The sequence below is a fragment of the Parambassis ranga genome, chromosome 3, assembly GCF_900634625.1.
Source record: "Parambassis ranga chromosome 3, fParRan2.1, whole genome shotgun sequence".
NCBI classification, from domain to species: Eukaryota; Metazoa; Chordata; class Actinopteri; family Ambassidae; genus Parambassis; species Parambassis ranga.
In genome coordinates this window covers 15369665-15391760 of record NC_041024.1, presented here as the reverse complement: position 1 = coordinate 15391760, position 22096 = coordinate 15369665, and the positions used below count along the sequence as shown (strand labels likewise).

Below are 22096 nucleotides of genomic sequence, written 5' to 3'. Positions count from 1 at the left end.
AAGAATTTAGAAAGATGAAGCGCTTATTTTGAAAAGTAGAAAATGTAATATTATGAAGATAGGAAAAAGAAGAAGAAAGAGGGTGAAGAACAAGAGTTTGATTGCCTAGCAGCAATCAAACTAATTAAACAGGACAAATAAGTTCAGAAAAGTCACATCAGTGATTATAAGTTAAAAAATGTGTCTGTGCAAATTAACCTGTGACTGGAATATATCACACACTAGTGCATGTTTTCACACATACTGTAGAACAGCAGCAGAAAAAACACTAGAAAGGGAATTTCCTGAAGAAAATGCAAGTTTGAATGCTGCAGCTGAAGCATTGCTTTGAATGCTGATGTGAAGGATTGCTCTGAATTGCTGGAGAATCAGAGCAATTCAGAGCTGTGTATGCCTCTGTGTGTCTGTCTGTCATCATGGTAAGAGCAGAGGAGACCTCAAAAAGCACTCCAACTTTGAGAGCCTGGTGTGCGGAAACGATTCGGAATTAGAAAACTCTGAATACAAGTTTGATAGAGCAGCATCTGATGAGTGTATTAAGACTAAAATGGAGTCTGTAGCTTGAAATTTGTAGGAGGAGATGACCCTCGTTGAAGGGCTCTCTCATAGACTCCCATGTTAAAAATGAGTCCGAAATTGCTTAATGTTTGAAAAACTATAATTTTGTTTAAAAAAACTTGAAGTTGACCCGGAATGTCCTCTGTGAGATGAACATTTTGATAGTTGGCTGAAATCGGTCAATGTATGCTGAAGATACGCTGCGCCAAAAACGTACTGAAGAATAAAAAAGAAGAAGAACAAGAAGAAGAAGAAAGAGGGTGAAGAACAATAGTTTGACTTGACCGGACAATTCCACATTTAAATGTATGTCTGTGCAAATCAACCTGCCTTAGGTTCTTCCAGCGCTTACTTTGGTCGTAAGGAGCACAATGACTGAACGTACCGCGGATTCTCGGCTCAGTGGAATTCTTTCCAGTATCTGCTGGAGGAGGCTTCGCTGTTGTAATGTTTTCCTATCTTGCTGTGTGTTTGGGTCTATTGAGTACAATTTCCCATGAGATAAAGTGTGATTTTTGCCAATGAACTGATATTATCCAAATCATTTTGGTCAATATCAATCCATGCACATATTTGTACACGTAAATGCAGAGACCTGCACATCAGGAATTAATGAGTAAATTAAACTTTTTAGTGTGATTTAGGTCCCGTTCACACCCCAGTGAACGGGGCCTTAGTCTGCCTCAACTTATCTGCCTGTTAATATTTTATTGATGGTTAGGCTGATGCTAATATTAAATTTTATAGCAACAATACTTTCTTCCAAGTCAGATTCAGAGGCCAGGTAAAAGATTACCCCTAAAACATATTGGAACAATATTTCCATCTTTCATTGACACCTTGATTATGTTCAGAGGATTTTTCGGTTCTGGTTCTATGGACTAGCAGTCTTGAACATTCTAAAATCAGAAGGACCCTAAGACGCTCCCATCTGTTTTTGATTGATTTCAAATGTTCTGTTCAAATTATGTTTATTTGGATTTGCCTTTCTGCCTTGTAAAAGTGCTGAGTAACCCAATGGAGGAGCACACACCTGTCACTGCCATTGTTCAATAAACCTGCTTATCCATAATGTATGAAAAGCCAGTCAATCGTCCCTTCAGAGAGTCTCTCAAGCTCTGCTGTCCTTTCAGAAAGACATGACATCATCACAACAACAAGCGGTCTGTTGTCTGGAGCCTCAAAAAGAACAGACGCAGTGGAACATTTATTATTTACGTTGGAGCTAATTCCAACTATATTACCTGCCTGTTAGCATAGTCCTGTGATTCAGTGAATCAGAGAAGAATTTAATAGACTCCTGTAACTGTGGAAAAGTGCTGCTGATGAAAACGTGCCATATTCAGTGTGGAAAATAAATGGTTATGATGTATGTGAAAAAGTGTAACAATTAGCAAGTAGCTACCTGTTGACAAAGGGTCTCACTGCAGATAGATACAAACACATTACACACCTACCAATCATTGCATTACCTTCAGTGATGAAGGCATCCCGTTGTCCAGTGCAGCTGGCACCCAGCAGGTATCATCACAATGGTGTTTTGGAGCATCGTGCTGTCTCGCTCTTTGGTCCACTCCATGTAGAGGCTCAAATCTAGGCTGCAAGCTTTGATTCATTTTATTGGTGCAGAAAATGAATCAGTCTGTCCGAGTTCCCCAAAAATAAATTCTAATTGAAATACTACCAAAGGAAGTGCAATTCTAATCTTTCCGAGGAACCAGGAGCTCCACTCTGTTTATATACTGGAAACCATTTCTAGTTGTGTGTGCAAGTGTGTGTGTGTGTGCCTATGCGTAAGTGACAAGTGTGTCAAAGCTCTTATTGTTGCTTTACAGAGGGAGACACACACACACTTACTGACAGAGCCTTCAACACAAATAAAGTGCGTTTTAACTCACACGCCTTCCTCTCTGAGGAATGCCTCTTCAGGGAAAACCTGATGTCACAGTGTGAGGGCTCGTAGACAGGAAGGAGAAGTGGAAAAACAGAACATGAACGGAGAGGGAAGCGTGGCAGCGCCAGTGTCAGTGCTCAGGAGCACAGCTGGGTTTGTGTGTGCTGTGAAGCTGCAGAGTCAGTGGTTCAACTGTGAAGATATTAGGTCACTACTAGGACAGCATGGGATTACCATGTGTGTGTTTGAGTGACGTAGCGCTCAGCTGGTAGCATTCTCACATGTTAATCCCTGCCAGATTAGCTACTGTTTCACTCCTGTTAGCACGCAGTTTCTTTACATTTTCTGCCTTTCTTTAATCCATTCTTAGTTGTTTTCATTTCCTGTGTCATTGGTTCTCTTCTGTGACTTTATGATTTAGCTTTGCTGAATTTATTTTATTATTAAACTCTGCTAAAGCCTGCCTTCATCCTGCACACAATATCTAATCTGTCATGAATGGATTAGCATTACACTGATCATTTCACCAGTCGTTCATTCACCACTCCAGTATTGCCCAATCAGTAGTGTTGTGTGTGTTATATATATATATAGATTATGCAAATATATATATATATATATATATATATATATATATATATATATATATATATATATTTGCATAATCTCCACAGACAGAAATTTTACTACCAATGCTAAAAAGAGCACCATCTCCAGTTCTATTTTAAGATTAAACATCTGAAACTTTGAGGTGCTTCAGTGGATTTTCCTGATCTTCGGTGTGTTCTGCTAATGCAGGATACAGACTGATAAATACACCGGCCACTGGGCAAAGCTCCAGCCAGACAGATAAAGCAGACAGAATGACTAGAGTGGCACACATGTACCAACAGACGGCTAACAGAGAGACAGGCAGACTGGTGATCACAAGGCAGAGAGTCAGAACAGGGTGTAGGAGGTTTCTATTGTTTGGAAATATGGTCAGCAGCATTCCAGTCCTCCTCCTGCCCTTCATCAATTCTGAGATACAGCTGAATGACACAAACACATTTTATTGCCTGTTTTCATACAAAATGCAACAAAATTTGATGAACAAATAAGTTTGGTGTAAACCTGCATGTCATAGACCCTAACGTGGGGCTCAGCATGTTGCCTATAACATGTCCACAATGTGGAACCATGAACATAAGGGACTGTACAGTATTGTATATTAGTGTAGCACAGAATTGGACTAAACCCGGCTCTTTAAACATTTAGAAAGGACTCTGGATTCAGGGGTTTAATAGCTGACAGCAGTTCTTCCATCTTCTTCCCACAGCATTGTTTCACACACAGTGTGAGACTCTCAAACCAGTACAGGAAGTCAGCACTGATGAGAACAGTATTGAACAGATGGGGCAAATCCAAAGGGCAAAAAAGGTAAAAAAAAAAAAAAAAAACACAAGACAACAACTACAAATCCTGATTTTGTCAAATCAGATTTTCTGTCAGTTTACGGCTGATTCTGTTTGGCCACAGCTGTAATGAGGGCAGCGCCTTTCCCACTGCCTTCTTCTGATGGCATGAAGGTCACATCACACTGAGGAGCCAAACCTCTGGCAGTCTTCTGGAGAACCTGTGAGAAACTAAAGACAGCAACAAAAGAACATTAGCTTGACATTCAATGAAGCAAATCAACATAACCGAAATATTATCAACTTAACACTTTGACGGCACTAAACAATAACTCACTGTGGATGAAGTTTGTAGAGAGCACCGTCCACCCCCACTGTGATTTTTAGATGGTCCAGTCCTCGGTTCTCCCTGATCTTATCCACCACAGCCGCCATGCCTGCCCCACACAGCTGAGCTGCACGGTGTGATACGGCTTTGCACACCTATCGAAACATTTATCATTATTGCAACAGTTATCAGTCTGTTTGTGCCACGACTTGCTGAACTGGACAATACAATACTCAACACACACAGCAGAGAAAAAAAAATCTTACTCAACGTCAAAGTGAGGTTTCAACATGATTTTCTAAACATTTAAACTTTTAACCTCTCTCTACTATTTCAGACAAAATTCAGTCCGAAAAATAATGTGAACATTTGGTAAGAGGGACAGATGTTTGAGTGATGAGTAGTCACAGCCATCCATATTCAAACGTGGTTTTGCATGTGTTCACTAACAAGAACCTAACATTAACATGCCATAAGTGATTAAGCACTTTCAGTATTACACTTGAATATCTGCTGTTTATTATTTTTATTTTTCTCTCTACCTCCTTGACAATGATGCTGTCATGACAGGTGCTGTCCAGTCCCAGCTGCTGTAGAATGGATCGGACCTGCAGCAGAGCCAGGCGGTCACTGCAGAGAGATCAGGCACACACACACATTAACACTGGTGGTGATACAGTGACATATTTGTCTATGTTTATTTAGACATGAGGGTTTCTATACCTCTCTATTTGTGACAGAAACTTTGTTTGGAATATTCCGGGTGTTTTTAGTGGTTCAGTGACATGACCTCTGAACAGCAAACCCCCTCTGGTTAAATCCAGTACCACTTGTCGGACAATTTCACCTAAATACATCCCACTGGTCAGCTTTTCAAACCTAAACAAGAACACAAAGGGTCATTGAACACCTCAACAAATCTGAAATCAACATGCACGCTCAAGAATCCAGGTTACACAAGCAGGTATTCTATACTGTGAGTGTCTCTCACCTTTGCTTTCCAGGGTTGATCGAGTTTTGGTCTACCTCTTTGTCATAAGGTGTAGCGATATCATCCAGAGAGCCATCATCTCCCAGACCTCCCCACTCTGTGTTTATACACATCTTTGATATCTCAGCATCTCCCTCCTTTTTCTCTCTTTCTGTGCCATCATCCTGCTGAGAGCAAAAACCATCAAGGGCCTTAAATAAGATCCAAAAATTCATTAAACATCAGGACAGCTCACAGACAACCCTCACCTGCTCTCCTTCGGGTATTCCATCGTCTCGTTTCATAGTCCCTGTGTTTTCTTTTGTTTTCTGAATATTTTTCAGTTCCTCCATGTAACAAACATTGGTGCCAGTTCCTGTCAAGCAGAAACATATTATGTTAACAATACAGCAGCCATGTAAAATTCTAATAAACTGCTTGTCAAACAGATAATGGTCAGTGCACTTCTTGAGCTACGGCAGACACACACAAACACCCAGTACAACAATCCTGAAATCAAGCTTTATAAACTATGTTAAAACTACTTTAAATAAATAAAGCCTATCCAACATGTCTTCATCACATACCTGCAATCAGTCCAACTTCACATCGGGGGTCTTCATACGCGCAGCTCATCATCGTCCCAACTGTGTCATTAACTACTGCTACTATGTCCAAGTTATACTCCTGCAGGAACACACATCAGGCACACAAACACACACATTATTTACAATGGTTTTTCTGCAGGATGTGTCCTTAAAAATGCATGCATATACAAGTCAACTACTATTTTTAACTGCTTTTAAAGTTTTTAGTGGACCAGTGTGTATTAGGTCAACTTTTGCATTGTTGCAAGACTACGGAATTATTATTTGCAATTGCAAAACTCCTTATTATGAAACTCACGTTGCGTCTTTTGATGGCCTCCCGCAGCATGCTAACAACATCATGTCCTTCACAGTCTGTTGCCTTGAAGCCTTTGGTCCAGGTCACCAGTGTGCCCTAAGTTTACAAAAAGTTATAAAATAAAGCTTCTGTGTTAGTCTGTGTGTTTTACAGTAAATAAATACTAAATGATCAGCCACAGAAAACGCATTATTCCTACGCTTTCTGTGGCTGTAACAGATTGTGTCTGTCACAATAGTCACAATCCCAAACTCTGGAGTGCACCCTTACTGTGTCTATGGCTGTCTGCTCGCAGGGGAAAGAGAAGGTAAATCCTGCAGGAAGGTGAGCGTTCTTCATCCCCATGTAGTCCAGGAAGTCGCTGACACATTGTGCTATGTGATCGAACAACTAGAGACATGCACAGGGAGAAGGAAAAGACAACTGTGCATGAGATGCATCATGGTGCTGTGGGCCTAAGTAAAGCATAGAGTATGTGTTTACCTCTTCTCCAGTTCCCTGCATTGTCTCCAGCGGTATGGTGTAGATTTTATGATAAAGTCGTGCATTCTGTTGCAGACCTTTTTTAAATTTCACCAGCAAAGCTCTGAAGTTGGTTCCTCCCAAGTCCAAGGCAAGGTATTTCCCATGTTCTATAGAAACACAGAAATGATGTGTTTTTAAATTAAAACGTTTCTGACTGGGTGATGGGACAGTGCTGTGATGCATTAATGTGATAATTATCTTGCTTGTGTGTGTGTTTTCAGCAGAGGTGTATGTTCAGCTTCTGTCTCCTACCTGTGCCATCAGGCGTATGGTACACAAATGAAGGCAGCATCTTGACTGTAGAGGAACCTTTCATCTTCAGGCCTGCCTCCAGCCCCTCCCTCATCCTGGCCTTCACCAGCTGGAGCTGCGCTTGGTTCAGTCTGAAGGGAGACAGTGTCTCCACCACCTGAAATACCACAGACTCAGTGAAGGCACTAATTACATACACTCATGCACAAGCTCACACACACCTGTCGCTTCAGTGATGCCAGTCGTTGGGCGACTGCTGTTACTAAGGCAGCACCTTTGCTGCTGCCGCTGTCTGAGAGCACAAATCTGACATGGCACTCAGGAAGCAACCGCCTCACAACTTTGTGCAGACGTTTAGGATACCTGAAACAGAAGCAGCAACATACATACCGTCACACACAGGTACGGTGTGATTGATTGCTATTATTGGATTATCTAAAAACGTATAACAATAACTGTGTACCACCATCATAAGAAGGGGCTGCATTAACTTACTGTGGGTGTGTCTTGTACACAGTTCCATCAACGCCTACAGTTATCCTCAGTGACCTTAAATTCCGGTTTTGCTTGATCCGGGTTAAGATGGCAGCCAGACCTGCAGCCACCAGATTTGAGGACCTGAAGGAAACGATGGTGCTGACATGCTGAACAGCGATGCAGTCATCATGTGATGGGTTCAAATCAAGCGCCATCAGAATGTCTCTGGTGTTGTTGAGACCATTCTTGTACCTGACAAACATGAACATTTAGAACACCGGACAGAGACCGTGGGGCACAGAGAGACAGAGATAACTTACTGTTCCATTGCTGCCACATCTGCAGTGGTAATCCTGCCTTTGGTCCTCAGGGCATTAGACACACTTCCATCAAACAGCAGTCCTCGTTTAGCCATCTTCAACACAACCAGCCTCACTAACTCACCTAGGTACATACCACTGACCATCTTCTCAAAGCTGCAATTAGGGACACACAGACGTCAAAGGTTGACATGTTGTCACACTGTACCACATCATTTCACGTCTGGAGATAAGACCCCACATCTGTTTTCCAGGGTTTACAGAAGCTGCGTCGACGTCTCTGTCAAACTGTGTTATGTAATCATTTAGGGCTCCATCATCTCCAAAGGCACCCCACTCTGTGTTCACACACATCCTGCCCTCATCCCCCTCCACCAGATCAACGTGACGCAACTCCTCCATGTAACAGGCATTGGTGCCAGTGCCTATAAACAAATATATAGAAACGCACAAAATTAGATCATTACAAATAGAGATGCCCAGCAAACTCAAATTTGTATCTTTAAACCTCTGAAAAATATAGTCAACATAAACTGACCTTAAATTAAGACTTCTAATTCAAGACAATATATATAAGATAATACTCAACCTGCCTCTAAACATGCACACAGATGGTACACCACTAGAGGGCGCAGTAGGTTCACTTCAGGTGCAGATCATGTGTAATGACAGCTTGCCAAAACATGTTTCAGTTCATTATTTGGTTCATATTGCATGCCTTTTTCTTTTTAATGTAATATGCAACTTTTATACATATTTCTATTAAATCAAATGAAAGGTCAAGGAACTATAACAAGTAACAATTGTACTTACCAATAATAAGTCCCACTTCACAGTACCGATCATCAAAACCACAGGTCATCATGGTTGCCACTGTGTCATTTACCATAGCTGACACGTCTATGTCCATACCCTGCAGTGATGTGCAGAGAGTTCATCCAGGTGATAATTACAGTAGGAGTGTATAGAATCTATATGAACACAGAGGGCAGCTAATGCTCAGTGTATGTTGTTTAGTCCTTATAGTAACAGAGTCCATATGTATAGTCTGCCTCTGGTTTCTCGTGTAAATGTTTTGAATGAATGTTGGTATTTTACCCCAGTTCTGTCAATAGCTTCTCTGAGGGCCTGCACCACGTCTTTTCCCTGGAGGCCTCGCGCCCTGTAGTTTTTACTCCAGCTCAACAACATTCCCTACAGAGAAGAAATTAAGAAAATTTGAAGAGAGGAAAAAAAGATTTATGAAAACAATAAGTGAATGTCTAGAGTGTCATACCTGATCTAAAGTGGTCTGTTCACAGGGGAAAGAGAAAGTGAAGGCCAGAGGGTGTTTCTTCTCCATACTGATACTCTTCTCTTGCATGAAGTCCTTTAAGGACTCTGAGACATGGTCAAATAACTACAAACAAATATTACAAATAAGAGAGAGAAGGCAGAAAACTTTTCGAATACTATTTAAACACCAGACATTTTGCCAACAAATAAAACCAAATTCTGCACCTCAGATCCTTTCCCAATCAGCAGCTCCTTTGGCATCGGGTATGTCTTCTCCTCCATCTCCACTCCACCCTTCCTAATCCCTATGCCCTCTCTCACTTTAACTTGGAGCACCTTGAACTTTGATCCTCCAATATCCAGTGCCAAAAACTGTCCTTTCTCTGCAGGAGTAAAAAAAGACAAAGAAAATCTTGCTGTTTTCTTCAGAACTTCAGTGGCTCTATTATATATTGTTCTTTTTGTAGACGTCTAAACAGACATAAATATCAGTAAAACAACAAACTAAACGTGAGTGACCTGATCCATCAGGAGTGGAGCGGACATGTGTCGGCAGCATCTTTACTGCTGCAGCGGCGTTGCTTTCAGCTGAGAGCCCCTTCTTCATTTCAGCCTGGAAACGAGCCGAGATGTCACTTAGCTGGTCGTCATGGAGACGCATTGCATACAGAAACCTGTCCACCTAAAAAAAAAAAAAGATTTAATGCTGAGAAGGAAACATCATTGTCCCACACAGACTATGATATGACTGTGTCTGTGCTGTTAGTAAGTGTACAGTGTTGCTTACAGGAGTGTCACGTTTAATTTGTATTGAGAAGCAGTGACAGGGAAAAAGAAAGACGTTAATGATTGCCCGAAAATCACAAACGGTGACACAGTAACCACTGATTACAGCCTCTTGATCATCTTATTACAGTCGACTGCTGTATGTCTTAAGAGAAGTCAGGTTTGCAAAATCTTTAAAGCAAATATTAAAAATGTGTCACTCTATTACTCTGTAAATCAGATTAATCATGTCATATTTGTTTGAACAAAACTGTGCAGCACAGGTTGTCAGGACTGCACAATCTAACATGGTGGTGAATGAAACTGATTTTCAATCAAATCCAAAACAGATGCAATAAGTTCATTAGCCACTTTCACTTTTATAAGTGACAAATCCTTTAAGTAACTGGCTCTAAACTCAGTTGAACTTTAGCATAGATCAGCTAGTATTAATAGCCTGCAGTTTGATTGACGAGGTTTGTGTCACTCTCACCTTCTTTGTGGGGTCCTCCTTGAGTTTGGAGAAGAAGAACGAAATCAGATGAACAGCTAGCATCTTCGTGTTGAAAACACACTTGAAAACTTGAAAACACACTTTTGAAAAGTGTTCAGTTTTCACACAAACGGAACAGAAAATGCCTTTTTGTCGCTCTCAGTTAGGCTCTCACTGATCCACCCACTGACTGCACCGAGCAGAGACCAAACTGCACTGACTCAATGATTAACAAAGAGCCAAACCCAATTCTATGATCCTCCTATTCACTCTGTCTGTCTTATAGCTGGCGCTTCCCTTAATTTTAGTTTCATTACGGTATGTTCTGCAGCTTTTCCATAATAAATATTCACACACAGGCCTCTTAGCAAAAGTAGAAATATAAAATCCAATAAATATACAGTACTTGTTAATGCCTTACAACAGACCCATAACTGTACTTCTGAGACACCTTGAAATGCCAAAAGAAAGCAAGACTACATACAAACATGATAACTGAAAATATTACATTTTATGATGCATAATGTTTTGCACTATTTTACATACTGTAAACATAAAACCAAACCAGTTAAAATATTTTTATTGACTATCATGAAAAAAGGTACAGTACCTTTGTGAAAACACGGCTTCACTCATTTCTCTGTTTGGGGTATGCTGAAATGTCCATAGAAATGACTATTTAAGTCCTGCCTGAACCAACAGCCCTGCATACAGTGCAAACTCTACTTTATCTAAGCATTCCATGCTCATCAACTTGCAGTACCTCTGACACGGCATCTCCCACAATGACCTCTGATGATCCAACTGCTTGCAAACGAACTAGCTGCTAGTTAGTCAGTTTTGAAATTAGCATCTAGTGTGAGTCTGTATGTTACCAATACCGGATCCTTTAAAAGTACAAACCAAGAGCAGCCAGAAGTACAAGACAGAGCAAGAGAGTAGGTTGAAAGTTCGATTTGCTGCAGGTTAAGCAAGTAGGCTATGTCAGAAGATAAAGTCTTTATATCCAAACTTCCACTTTGGTGTTTTTATGTGGCGCTTACTGTGACATATTGGAAAAGGTGCAGTCATTCCTGCTTTTAGTCATTACCAATATGCCACTGAATGTTTCCAAGACCTGTATCAGTTCAGATCTCTATCAGTGCAGACAATGGCCAACACGTATCTATTGGTCTCTTCATTTCTTCTTCTTTTTTCTTTTCCCTTTGTCCTGCTGTTCTGTAGCAACTCGATCTAAAGACCATTCCCTCTGAAGCTGCTGGAGCAAATCAGGAGTCAGCAGCCCGTCTTTCACCAGACGACTAGCCAGAGAGCTGTTCATCATCTCTGCAGAGCCTTTTTCTTCCCTTTGACCTCTGCGTCTGGTCTGAAAACTACTGCTGCCAGTTCCACTGCTACCATGTGTTAGCCCTTGGTTGCTCAGTGTCTGTAGGTTTGTGAGGGCTGGCTCAGTGGCTCTGATGAGACGGGTGATGTTTCGGACACCTTCTTCGATGATGTCATCAAGCTGCCGCTGGATTTCACGGACTGGGGCTGTGTCTGGAAACATGTCCATGAAGCGGTAGCTAGAGACAGACATTAAACAGCACCAAGGTTTAGGATGGCAAGCATTCATCAACAAAACCTGACTTAGAGAAATGGAAATATGAAGTTACCTTAACCAGAGGTAGAGATCCAGCACATCATGGACGGCTTCTAAGTGAACCAGGTCTTTAATGTTTTTTGGTGGAGGCAGAGGCCAGCTGACATGGCGGCAGACCCAGTCAAATGTCAGGGGTTCATCTCGACTGAACTGACGGGCAAACTGAGAGAGACACAAGATTCAAAAGAGAGCAACAAAGCTGCACATGACAGGCTGCAGACATTGTCTCGAGGGATTACCAGTATAAATGCATGACCACTGCTTTATTCAGTGTTCAACACTAACATTATGGTATGTATGTTTCTGTTCTGTTATCATTGGGTGCTGCAAGCTTTTATTGTAAAAGGCTAAAAAGGAAGGGAGAGCTTGACAGTCAGAACAGCCGTTGTCTGTTACAGTAATACAGTAATACTACTAACTACTTATGAGAATGAGTTCCAGTATTTGTTTATTTCAGAGCACACGTAACACCCACATCTATTACACATGTTGAATAATCTGGCAGACATGAGCATAGTATTAATCATTGTTGTACACCCTCTGAGAACTACACTCTGGATCTCAAAGGTTGCTTATTAAGAACTTTATTCTGGAGCTAATCTTGTTTTATCTGATTGACAGTATAACCATAAAGTGAGGCACAGATCAACATCTATAAAATCTATAAAACTCAATGGCGCCTTACCTTCAGGAAGGAGGTGCATACAAAAGGCTGTTTTTTGTTGATGGGAGCAGTACAGAAGACATAGCGTGACCTAAGGTTAAGTGGTATATGCTGAATCATATCAGCCAGGAACTTGAAGTCATCGATGTTGCAGACGAAATACAGACCGTCCACTTGAGACAGGTTCACAAATATGTCCTGAAAGGAGGCAAAATTGTGATTACCCACACTGGTGACTTCAAACACACTTGAAGTGAGGTATCTTTTGTGTGTTAACACATGGCTTTGACTGAAGTGGTTTCAATGTGTTAACATGTTAATTAGATGAAGGGACTCACAACAAGGTTGGACAGTGTAGAATCAGGTAGATGATAGGCAAACATCTCTATCTGCTCTGCAGTTGGATGGAGACCAGCAGTCTGACACAGAGGATAGACAAAACCATCAGAAAAAAAAATTTGTGGAATAAACAATGATATTTGAGGTCAGCCTGTGTATGAGATGATCACCTCTATGGGATCTACGGAGTGGCTGAGTATCTCCTTTAAGACAAGAAGATCATCCTTGTGCATGGTTGTAACCTCTCCCTCTTTAAACTTGGAAGAGAACCTGCAGCAAGTAACAGACAAAAGAAGAAAGTTATTAATGCAGACAAAAAGCTCATTTGAATTCTGTCTTCTGAGCCACCTCTAATGTTTCAGGTTGGGGGGAAGGTGAGACAAAAGTGAGACTGACCTCCCAGCACGGCCAGCGATCTGTAGAGCCTGCGATGTGCTGATGGTCTCCATCTGCTTCTCCCCTTTCTCATTAATGTTAGGCTTTACCAGACTGTTGAAGATGATACGTTTTATACTCCTTAATGGAGAGAGAGAAATGAATTAATGCAAATCTAAATAAATGGTAATGGTAATAAATGATAATACAATTTGCAGAAACGTATAATTTATATAATTTTGTAACATGACATGACAACCCTCCTGGATAAAAGAATGTGGATATTTACAGGTTAAGGCCCATCCCAATAGCATCTGTAGCCACCAGGATCTTACAGGGGTCATCAGGGTCATTGAACTTCTTGGCCTGGGACAACTTGGTGCCTATAAGTTATACAAAACCAAAACCAAAATAAAGGTTTAAAATCAATGTTGAACATGTTTAAAATACAAAATTATGTTTACAAAGATAATCGGGAAGAAACATGCAATTTAAATATTTTTTATATTTATTTATTAATCCAAATATTTAGGTAATTTCCGGGAGTATGATCTCATTCAGAACTTAGAAGAGTGAAAAATGAAATGCCTCAATTAAGCAAAGGTACCAACAAACAAAATGTATACTGCTCAAAAAAAGAACACAATGTAACTCCAAGTCAGTCACACTTCTGTGAAATCAGCCTGTCACGTCACCTGGAGACGCCGTGGAGAATGTTCTACTGCCTGCAACATCCTCCAGCATGACCGGTTTGGTGGTGGGTCAGTAATGGTGTGGGGAGGCCACACACACTACTGAGCCTTATTTTGACTTGTCTTGAGGAATTTCTACACAAGCTGGATCAGCCTGTAATGTGATTTTTCCACTTTCATTTTTAGTATTGTTCCAAATCCAGACCTCCATGGGTTAATAATTTTGATTTTCAACTGGAATATTTAATTTAATGAGATCTAGGAGGTGTTATTTTAGTGTTCCTTTTATTTTTTTGAGCAGTGTATTATTATTATTATTATTATTATTATTATTATTATAACAGCCATGCGTTCACTCACCTGGTGGTAAGCTCCCATAAATGACAGCACATTCCTGTCCTCTGGCCTCAATCTGTCTACTAATAGAGTAGATGTCATTTTTACTGAAGCACACAATGCAGTCTCCAGGTCTCAGGTTGTCCAAGGACTCCACAGCATAATCCAAGATTGAAAACGGAGTTAAGCGCTGGTAGGTACGGACCTGAAAAGAGGACAACTGGGGTTAAGAGCTGAAAAAAAGCTACCAACCTAAAAGATTCGTCAGAAATGTCATGCTGTGCTACATGTTATAGGCTCACCTCCATTTCCTCCCCAGTGGTGAACAAAAGCTCTCTGATAAAGTCTATGGCTGCAGGTTCCCCGCAAATATGGATCTCCTCTGCACAGATACCTACATGTATACACAGAGTGGAAAATACCAGTTTTAGACAGTGATGGTCAGCTTTAGCTTTTAAGCCATATTATCTTGTGTGAGGTTTACAAACCAAGCAGTGCTCTGGTCCAAGCCCAGCCTCTGGAAAGATCTCTGATCATTTGAATTTCATCGATTACAGCCACCTCATCTACAGACACATAAAAAGAAACAAACATGCTAAATATTTAACTTTATTTAATTGACAAAATTTGATGGAAGCAGTATACTCAGTGTTTTTTCATTTTTGTCAAATAAATAATGGCATGATGAAAAAGTTTGCCTAGAACTAAGACCCACTGCAATCAGATGAATTTATAATGCCTTTATACAAAAACCATAGAATAAAAAGTGGGGTACAAACTTTTGAACATGACTGTAAATGCATTATATTTGGCATCAGAGATCATAGCCACAACACATTTTCCTCTAACCAAATTAGGCATAATTCAATGTTATATTGGGTGTGTAAGGTTTTACAGGTAGGAAAAGAGTCTCCTCTAACTTTAAACTTAAAATAATGGAAAACTTTTCAAAATCATCACACCTTGTACGTGTTACATCTACTTACAAGGTGTGGTGACACTGCACATCTCGATGGTACAGGCCACATGATTTGCTGGTCGGCCATCCACATCTACGAAAGTCCTCTCCTCTCCAGTAACCAAGTCACAAGGTACACCCTGGGATAGTGCACACAGAAAACAAACTATTATGCACACTCCATTAATTCGGTATGGTACTTGTATAAGAACTAACAATGGACAAAACAGCTATTTGTTGTATTTTATATGTTGCATCTACACTATAGACAATGTAGGCACTAACAGTTCACTGACAGTTTTGGTTAATTGTGTGCTCGAGCCACTCTCTCTTTGCAGCGACTAATGTATACTTTAGACATGTGAAAAGATTATGATATGTAAAATAGGTGGACAGCAGAAGAAAACAAATGCTCACAGCACTGTTGCTCTTCTCAAAAATCTCATGTGCCAGCAGTTTCAAGGGGCCACAATAGACTCCAGACTTAGCAGCCAGATAGCGCTGGATGGCATGGTAGGTTTTACCACTGTTAGTAGGACCAGCATGAAATATCACCTTCCTTTGGATGGCACGAGCCTCAGAGTACCTGATGAGCACACACAGACACAAGTGGTTAATCCTAGAAGCATTTTAACTCACTTTAACGTTTTTAGGTATTCCATACCAGTTAGCAGGAACTCTGAGGTCTGAAATCTTTCTCAGGTCATCCATACAGTCCAGCATGGGAAAGATTTGCTTTGCATGACGCATAAAGTATGGGTATATGTCATCAACATGACCTTGAAGAAAAACAGATAAAAAAATTAAATCAAAGGTCTTATACATTAAGATAATGTAACATCCCCAGAATGTGTTACAAATCCAACTCCACCACAAGGAAGCAAACCTGCTCCACAGCAAATGTCACTAAGAATGATGTGCAGATCAGCTGGGAGTGATGTCTCCTCCAGGACATACTTCCTGAAGTTTATGAAGGCCTGGTGGAACAGACGAGCTGAAACAGACAAAAACACAATAGAAAAAGTGGAGAGGAGAAGAGGTATTAAGACTTTTGAATATCTTGCAGCATTGATGCTAATGACCTCTTATAATGCAGTAAAGATTTAAGTAGCTTTTACTGCATGATGACAACTTTTACATTATTGAATCATTCACTGAACAGAGCATTACAGACTAGCCAACTAATGTTGATGATGTTCAAAAAGATCAGGTAATTTGACAGTGTATTTTCTCACCATCCAGGCCCTGGTCTGCTGCCAGCTTCTGCATCTCTTTCTTTTTGTAAAATCGGTTCAGAATTTTCAGCAGTTCACCTGAAGACGCAGAGAGCAAAAAGAAGCTTTACATTCAACTTCCCTCATGTTTCTGTGCTGATTGTTGGCCTGTTGACTAGACAGCTGCTGCTGTTGTTACATCAGTCAAGGTAGACAGTGAACATGAGGACAAACTTTAGCACAAACTCTACAGCTGTCAGCGCTGGAAAAATTACTCACTTTTATCAAGCGGCTGTGTCAGCTCGAGTCCCACAGCCCCATCGGCCGTGGAGCTGGTCTTTAAAGACACGGGGACAAACAGTGAGGTGTCCGGAGGCTTTGGGAAAGAGCCGTTAGACGAAACGCTTCTGATGCATACTACAGAACCAGTCTGATGTCGTCTATGTAACAAATCAGACCCAGACAACGCATGACAGCTGCCAGCGCTGATACGAGGAGCCCGGGTGTTGATGTGCCGGCGAAGACGAGAAAACAAATAGACACAGCGGTTTACCGACATGGCTGGGGGTGGTTTGTACCCACGGGTATAGCAACTTATTTCCGACTCTCCATACTCTTCATCAGGTCTAAATATGTGGATTAAACACTACCATAGTCAGTAGAGGACGGTCAAAACACTTCCCTTCCTACAGGCAACACAACGTGTGACAGGACCAGCCACTATGTAGCTGCTCACAAATATGCCTGTGCTAAAATTAAAGAGGGACAAACGTCTTCAAAGTGCAGGTTATCACCTACCAACTTGGATGATATTTTATATATATGTGAAGCGTATTGTTTTAGCTTAAACGTATTTTATTTAAATATTTAAGCTCAAAACATATTAAATAATAAACAGGCACAGCTAAGGACTTCTCAGTGGCATAACTCGGCGGTCTATGCTAACAGCCAGAAAACAAGCGAAGGAGACCACGGCCATGCGGCACCTGGCGGCAATAAAGCTCACTTCCGGAAACGTTTTTCACTTCCGCACTGGGGACACCGCTGCACCAGAGCTACATGCTTGTTGCTTGGCTTTGGTAATTAGTTTGATTGCCGTTATTGTTCTTCACCCTCTTTCTTCCTTTTTTATTCTTCAGTACGTTTTTTGGCACAGCGTATCGTCAGCATACAGACCGATTTCAGCCATTCAACTATCAAATGTTCACCTCACAGTTCACCTCAAGGACATTCCAGGTTTTTAAACAAAATTATAGTTTTTCAAACATTAAGCAATTTCGGTGTCATTTTTAACATAGGAGTCTATGAGAGGGCCCTTCAATGAGGGTCATCTGTCAAATGTATCTCTGTAATTTCAAGCTACAGACTCCATTTTAGTCTTAATACACTCATCAGATGCTGCTCTATCAAACTTGTATTCAGAGTTTTCTAATTTCGAATCGTTTCCGCATGCCAGTCTGTCAAAGTTGGAGTGGTTTTTGAGGTCTCCTCTGCTGTTACCATGGTGACAGCTGACACACAGAGGCATACAAAGCTCTGAATTTCTCTGATTCTCCAGCAATTCAGAGCAATCCTTCACATCAGCATTCAAAGCAATGCTTCAGCTGCAGCAATCAAACCTTTTTCCTAGTTATAATAAGGGTTGTTGCCAGGGTTTTTAGGGTTCTTATATGGTGGATGAAAGTCATCATCAAGAGGGGCCACATTAATTTCAAGTGTTGGCATAGTTTTGCAGTTTCTATTAGATTATATGCATTTGGTTTGTTTAGGTGTTGTTAGGTGAATGTTACACATCTGGCTCAGGGGTCCTCTAAATTTCAAAATACCTGCAAACATAGAAAGAAAGTCTGTAAAATGATTGGAAAGACGTCCTCATGTTCCTGTGGAGTTTGCTCAAAAGCCCAGATGCCTGAGGGAATTAACTGGTTGGCTTTATACAGGACCTGTAATGTTAGGTGCCTATCATTACAGACTCGAGTCACGCAAGCATGGCGAGCACCCACCAGCAGAAACATGAATCGGCGCCCCTGCACTACAACACTCTGTTACAGTATAAAAATATTTCAATCATGAGAGACTCTGTGAACTGAATGAGAACAGATTTATTAATACAATAATTGTGAATGTGCATTGGCAGGCCAGGGCATTTAGATACGTATTTGGAAAACTACAAAAATTGCTTCCCTATTTATAAAAAAAAAACATGAAGCCTTCAGTCTTTAAATCTCCCTCATTAATATTCAGTGAACAGAGGCTTGATGCCCTCTTGTGGTAAAAAGGTAAAAATCACTACAACTCTGTCAGTCACCAAGCCCTCTGCATATGTGCTGTGTGTGTGTGTATTAGTGTGTGCAGACAGTGAACTAGAGAGAGGTTTGTGGTCAGTAGCATGGGAGCCACATAGGGAAGAATGCTTTCCTTGGTCCTTGTGTCATATGCAGAAGGTCTGTGATGGCACAGTCATTGTGGGGTGTATATGGACAGGGGAGGAGTACAGGAGCCTGACGGATGCAGGTCAAACCATGTGCAACTCAACACCATCAAGACTAAAGAGATGGTGGTCGACTTCTGGAGGTCCATACCCCCACCTGCGGCCTGTGTCCATCGAGGGTGTATGTGTGGAGGTGGCTTGTATCATCCATAGTGAAACACCTTATATTATTTTTTTTTCAAGCATACATTTGATCATTTTTGCACCTGTAAAGCTGTAACCAGGACTACTTGTAAATACTGTTATGAACTTTAACTTTTGTATTAAGAATAATAATAAACAGTAAAAAGAAAAAGAGATGGTAAAAAGAGCTCAAATATAGAATACAAGTACACACTTGCATTCATAATGCAATTATTGGTGATGAATTAAATGTAATTAAAGGACATTTCCAGGCGAGTCCTTTCATTCACAAGCAAATCCCACAGAAGCAATACATTTTGTAATATTCCTCCTTGTGACGCACTAATAAGGATTCCTCCTTGTACCAATACAATAAAAAACATATAATAACTATATGTATAATAATAATAACTCTCAGGTCTTCCAGTCTCAGACAGGTCCTCTGACAAGTCCTGCTGGACAGAAGAAAGAGGTCTCATGCCATCCCAATCATCCTCATCCACAGAGTGTTCAGAGGACTTGGTCAAAGTGCCATAGCCAGAATCCTCCTCCTCGTCCTCCTCGCACTCCACCCAGCCATTGTCGCTGTCATCCTTCTCCTCCTCCCAGTCGTCATTGTCCTCCTCCTCCTCCCACGTCACCCACTCCTCCCAGTTGTTGTCCTCCTCCTCCTCCTCCTCCTCCTCCTCTTCCTCCTCCTCCTCCTCCTCCACCTCCGCCTCCTCTTCCTCCTCCACCTCCGCCTCCTCTTCCTCCTTCTTTACCTCCTCCACTTCCACCTCCGCCTCCTCCTCCTCCTCCCACGTCACCCACTCCTCCCAGTTGTTGTCCTCCTCCTCCTCCTCCTCTTCCTCCTCCTCCTCCTCCTCCCCCACCTCCTCCTCCTCCTCCACCTCCGCCTCCTCTTCCTCCTTCTTTACCTCCTCCACTTCCACCTCCGCCTCCTCCTCCTCCTCCTCCTCCTCGTCCACTTCCACCTCCGCCTCCGCCTCCTCCTCCTCCTCCTCCTCCTCGTCCTCAATAATCCAGATGACCTCAGGGAGGTCTCCTGGGGGACACTCGATGACCACGCCAATGTCCTCTGAGGAGAAAGAAAAACACACGAAAAAGTTCAAAATAAGAAGGAGCTGGTGTTGACGAGATGAGAACATGAGAATGACTCCATGAGATTGGACAGGAACACAGCTGACTATAGATGAAAGACTGCAGCAGGCTTTTGTTTCAGATGTTTGACATGAGGAACATATGTATTAAATATTGCACTACTTTTTACCTAAACTCTTTTACCACACAAAATACCTACAGATGTGCTACAACGCATAAAATAAAATATTGACTGTGCTGGTTGTTATTTAAGCCACAGAGCATCTGAACCAAAGCAGAGTAACAGTGATAACAGCAGAACACACATATTTATGTATATGTCTCAATAAACCATCTTATTAGTGGCAACATGTAAAATGTAAACATCTAATTAAACATACCAACGTCACACATAACATCAACATCTGTCCTGATGGAGTCCTGAGGAAGATCCAACTTCAGTTGCTTAGCAGCTGGCTCCTCAGTGGAACAAAGTAAGCTCCCAAAGCCACGCTTGACCTGAGGAACACCAGGCCCGACCAAGTGTCTGAATCTGTCATACCGCTCTGGAACACTAGGGGAGTGAGCAGTGGGGACGTCATTTGGACTCTCAGGTCTTCCAGTCTCAGACAGGTCCTCTGACAAGTCCTGCTGGACATGTCAGGGCCGATACAAAATGGAGGACACAGATGCAGCGGAGCCGGAAGTGTAAGGCAAATCACAGTTTTAATGCAGGCAATGGTCAGTACACAGGAGTTCAGTCCGCGAGGCAAAGGTATCAAAAGGGCAAAGGCAAAAACAGTAGTTAATTCCAAAGCAATGATCGGCACACAAGAGTTCAGTCCGCGAGGCAAAGGTATCAAAAGGGCAAAGGCAAAAAACAGTAGTCAGATCCAGAAACAGGTCACTCGCAGGGAAACACAAAACTCACTGAAAAAACTCGAAGGGAAAATCACAAGCGCGGAAAGGCAACTTGGACAGCTGTGTCGCTAGGAATACTCACAAAACGAACTGGCAACAAGAGGGAGGAAACACACAGACTTTATACACAGGAGGGCGGGGAGACAATAGGACACAGGTGAAGCACATTAGGGCGGAGCAGGTAATCACAGGAGGGGGAAGGAAGCACACATGAGGAAGGGGAAGTCACCAGGCCTGAAACACAAGGGAAAACACAAGTACCAAAATAAAACAGGAAGTAACTAGTAAAACTCAAATTAATGCAAACAGAAAATAAACTACCAAAATAAAAGCCCAGACTCAAAACCCTGACAGTACCCCCTCCTCAACGTGCGCCTCTTGGCGCACTACCTGGTTTATCTGGATGGAGACGGTAGAAATCCTGGATGAGAGTGGGATCCAATATCCTTGAAGCCAGTTCCCATGATCTCTCCTCGGGGCCATAACCCTGCCAGTCCACCAGATATTGCAGGCCCCTGCCCCGTCGTCTGACGTCCAGAAGTCTGCGGACGGTGTATGCTGGCTGACCGTCGATGATTCTGGGTGGTGGTGGAGGTGTAGCAGGTGGTTGCAGTGGGCTGGAGGTGTATGGTTTCACTTGAGAGACGTGAAACACAGGGTGAATCCGGAGAGTTCTGGGAAGGCGGAGCTTGACAGCCACAGGATTGATGATCTTGATGATTTCAAATGGTCCGATGAATCTGGGGGAGAGTTTTCTTGATTCTGTACGGAGTTTTATGTTGGCTGTGGATAGGTAGACCTGCTGTCCGACGGAGTAGTCTGGAGCTCTGGAGCGGTGTCGGTCAGCCAGCCTCTTGTTGGTAGCAGACGAACGGAGCAGGGCAGCACGGGCCTCCCTCCAGACACGCCTGCACCGGCGGTACTGGTGTTGGACGGATGGTACCGCCACCTCAGTCTCTTCTTCGGGGAATAACGGTGGCTGGAAACCCATAGAACACTCAAAGGGAGAGAGACCAGAGGCAGAGGAGGTGAGTGAATTATGTGCATACTCAACCCAGGGGAGGTCCGTGCTCCAGGTGGACTGGCGTCGGGTACAGACAC

General features: G+C 42.0%; 2 protein-coding genes across 3 annotated transcripts; both read right to left on the bottom strand.

The window, feature by feature from the left end:
• Positions 1 to 3592: 3592 nt before the first annotated feature.
• LOC114433275 (putative hexokinase HKDC1) lies at positions 3593 to 10356 on the bottom strand. Of its 2 annotated transcripts, none has more exons than XM_028401755.1 (21): positions 10158 to 10356; positions 9419 to 9581; positions 9125 to 9282; positions 8901 to 9023; positions 8723 to 8818; positions 8438 to 8537; positions 7866 to 8049; positions 7625 to 7780; positions 7323 to 7556; positions 7049 to 7190; positions 6828 to 6984; positions 6534 to 6682; positions 6321 to 6440; positions 6051 to 6146; positions 5732 to 5831; positions 5414 to 5520; positions 5166 to 5332; positions 4898 to 5053; positions 4717 to 4804; positions 4184 to 4329; positions 3593 to 4077 (listed from the first exon to the last, which is right to left on the bottom strand). In XM_028401755.1, exons 1-21 carry the CDS (start codon positions 10218 to 10220, stop codon positions 3945 to 3947), a joined length of 2838 nt encoding a protein of 945 aa, XP_028257556.1. In that variant the 5' UTR covers positions 10221 to 10356; the 3' UTR covers positions 3593 to 3944. The 2 variants fall into 2 exon arrangements, with proteins under 2 accessions (XP_028257556.1, XP_028257557.1); XM_028401756.1 differs by having other exon boundaries at positions 5166 to 5329.
• A 365-nt stretch (positions 10357 to 10721) lies between these two features.
• Positions 10722 to 17154, bottom strand: supv3l1 (SUV3-like helicase). Its single transcript, XM_028401779.1, has 16 exons — positions 16657 to 17154; positions 16399 to 16476; positions 16050 to 16157; positions 15828 to 15942; positions 15581 to 15749; positions 15192 to 15303; positions 14694 to 14771; positions 14508 to 14599; positions 14230 to 14410; positions 13467 to 13560; positions 13199 to 13318; positions 12973 to 13072; positions 12802 to 12882; positions 12485 to 12661; positions 11813 to 11961; positions 10722 to 11722 (listed from the first exon to the last, which is right to left on the bottom strand). The coding sequence occupies exons 1-16, from the start codon at positions 16934 to 16936 to the stop codon at positions 11335 to 11337; spliced, it is 2322 nt and encodes a 773-aa protein (XP_028257580.1). The 5' UTR covers positions 16937 to 17154; the 3' UTR covers positions 10722 to 11334.
• Positions 17155 to 22096: the final 4942 nt, after the last annotated feature.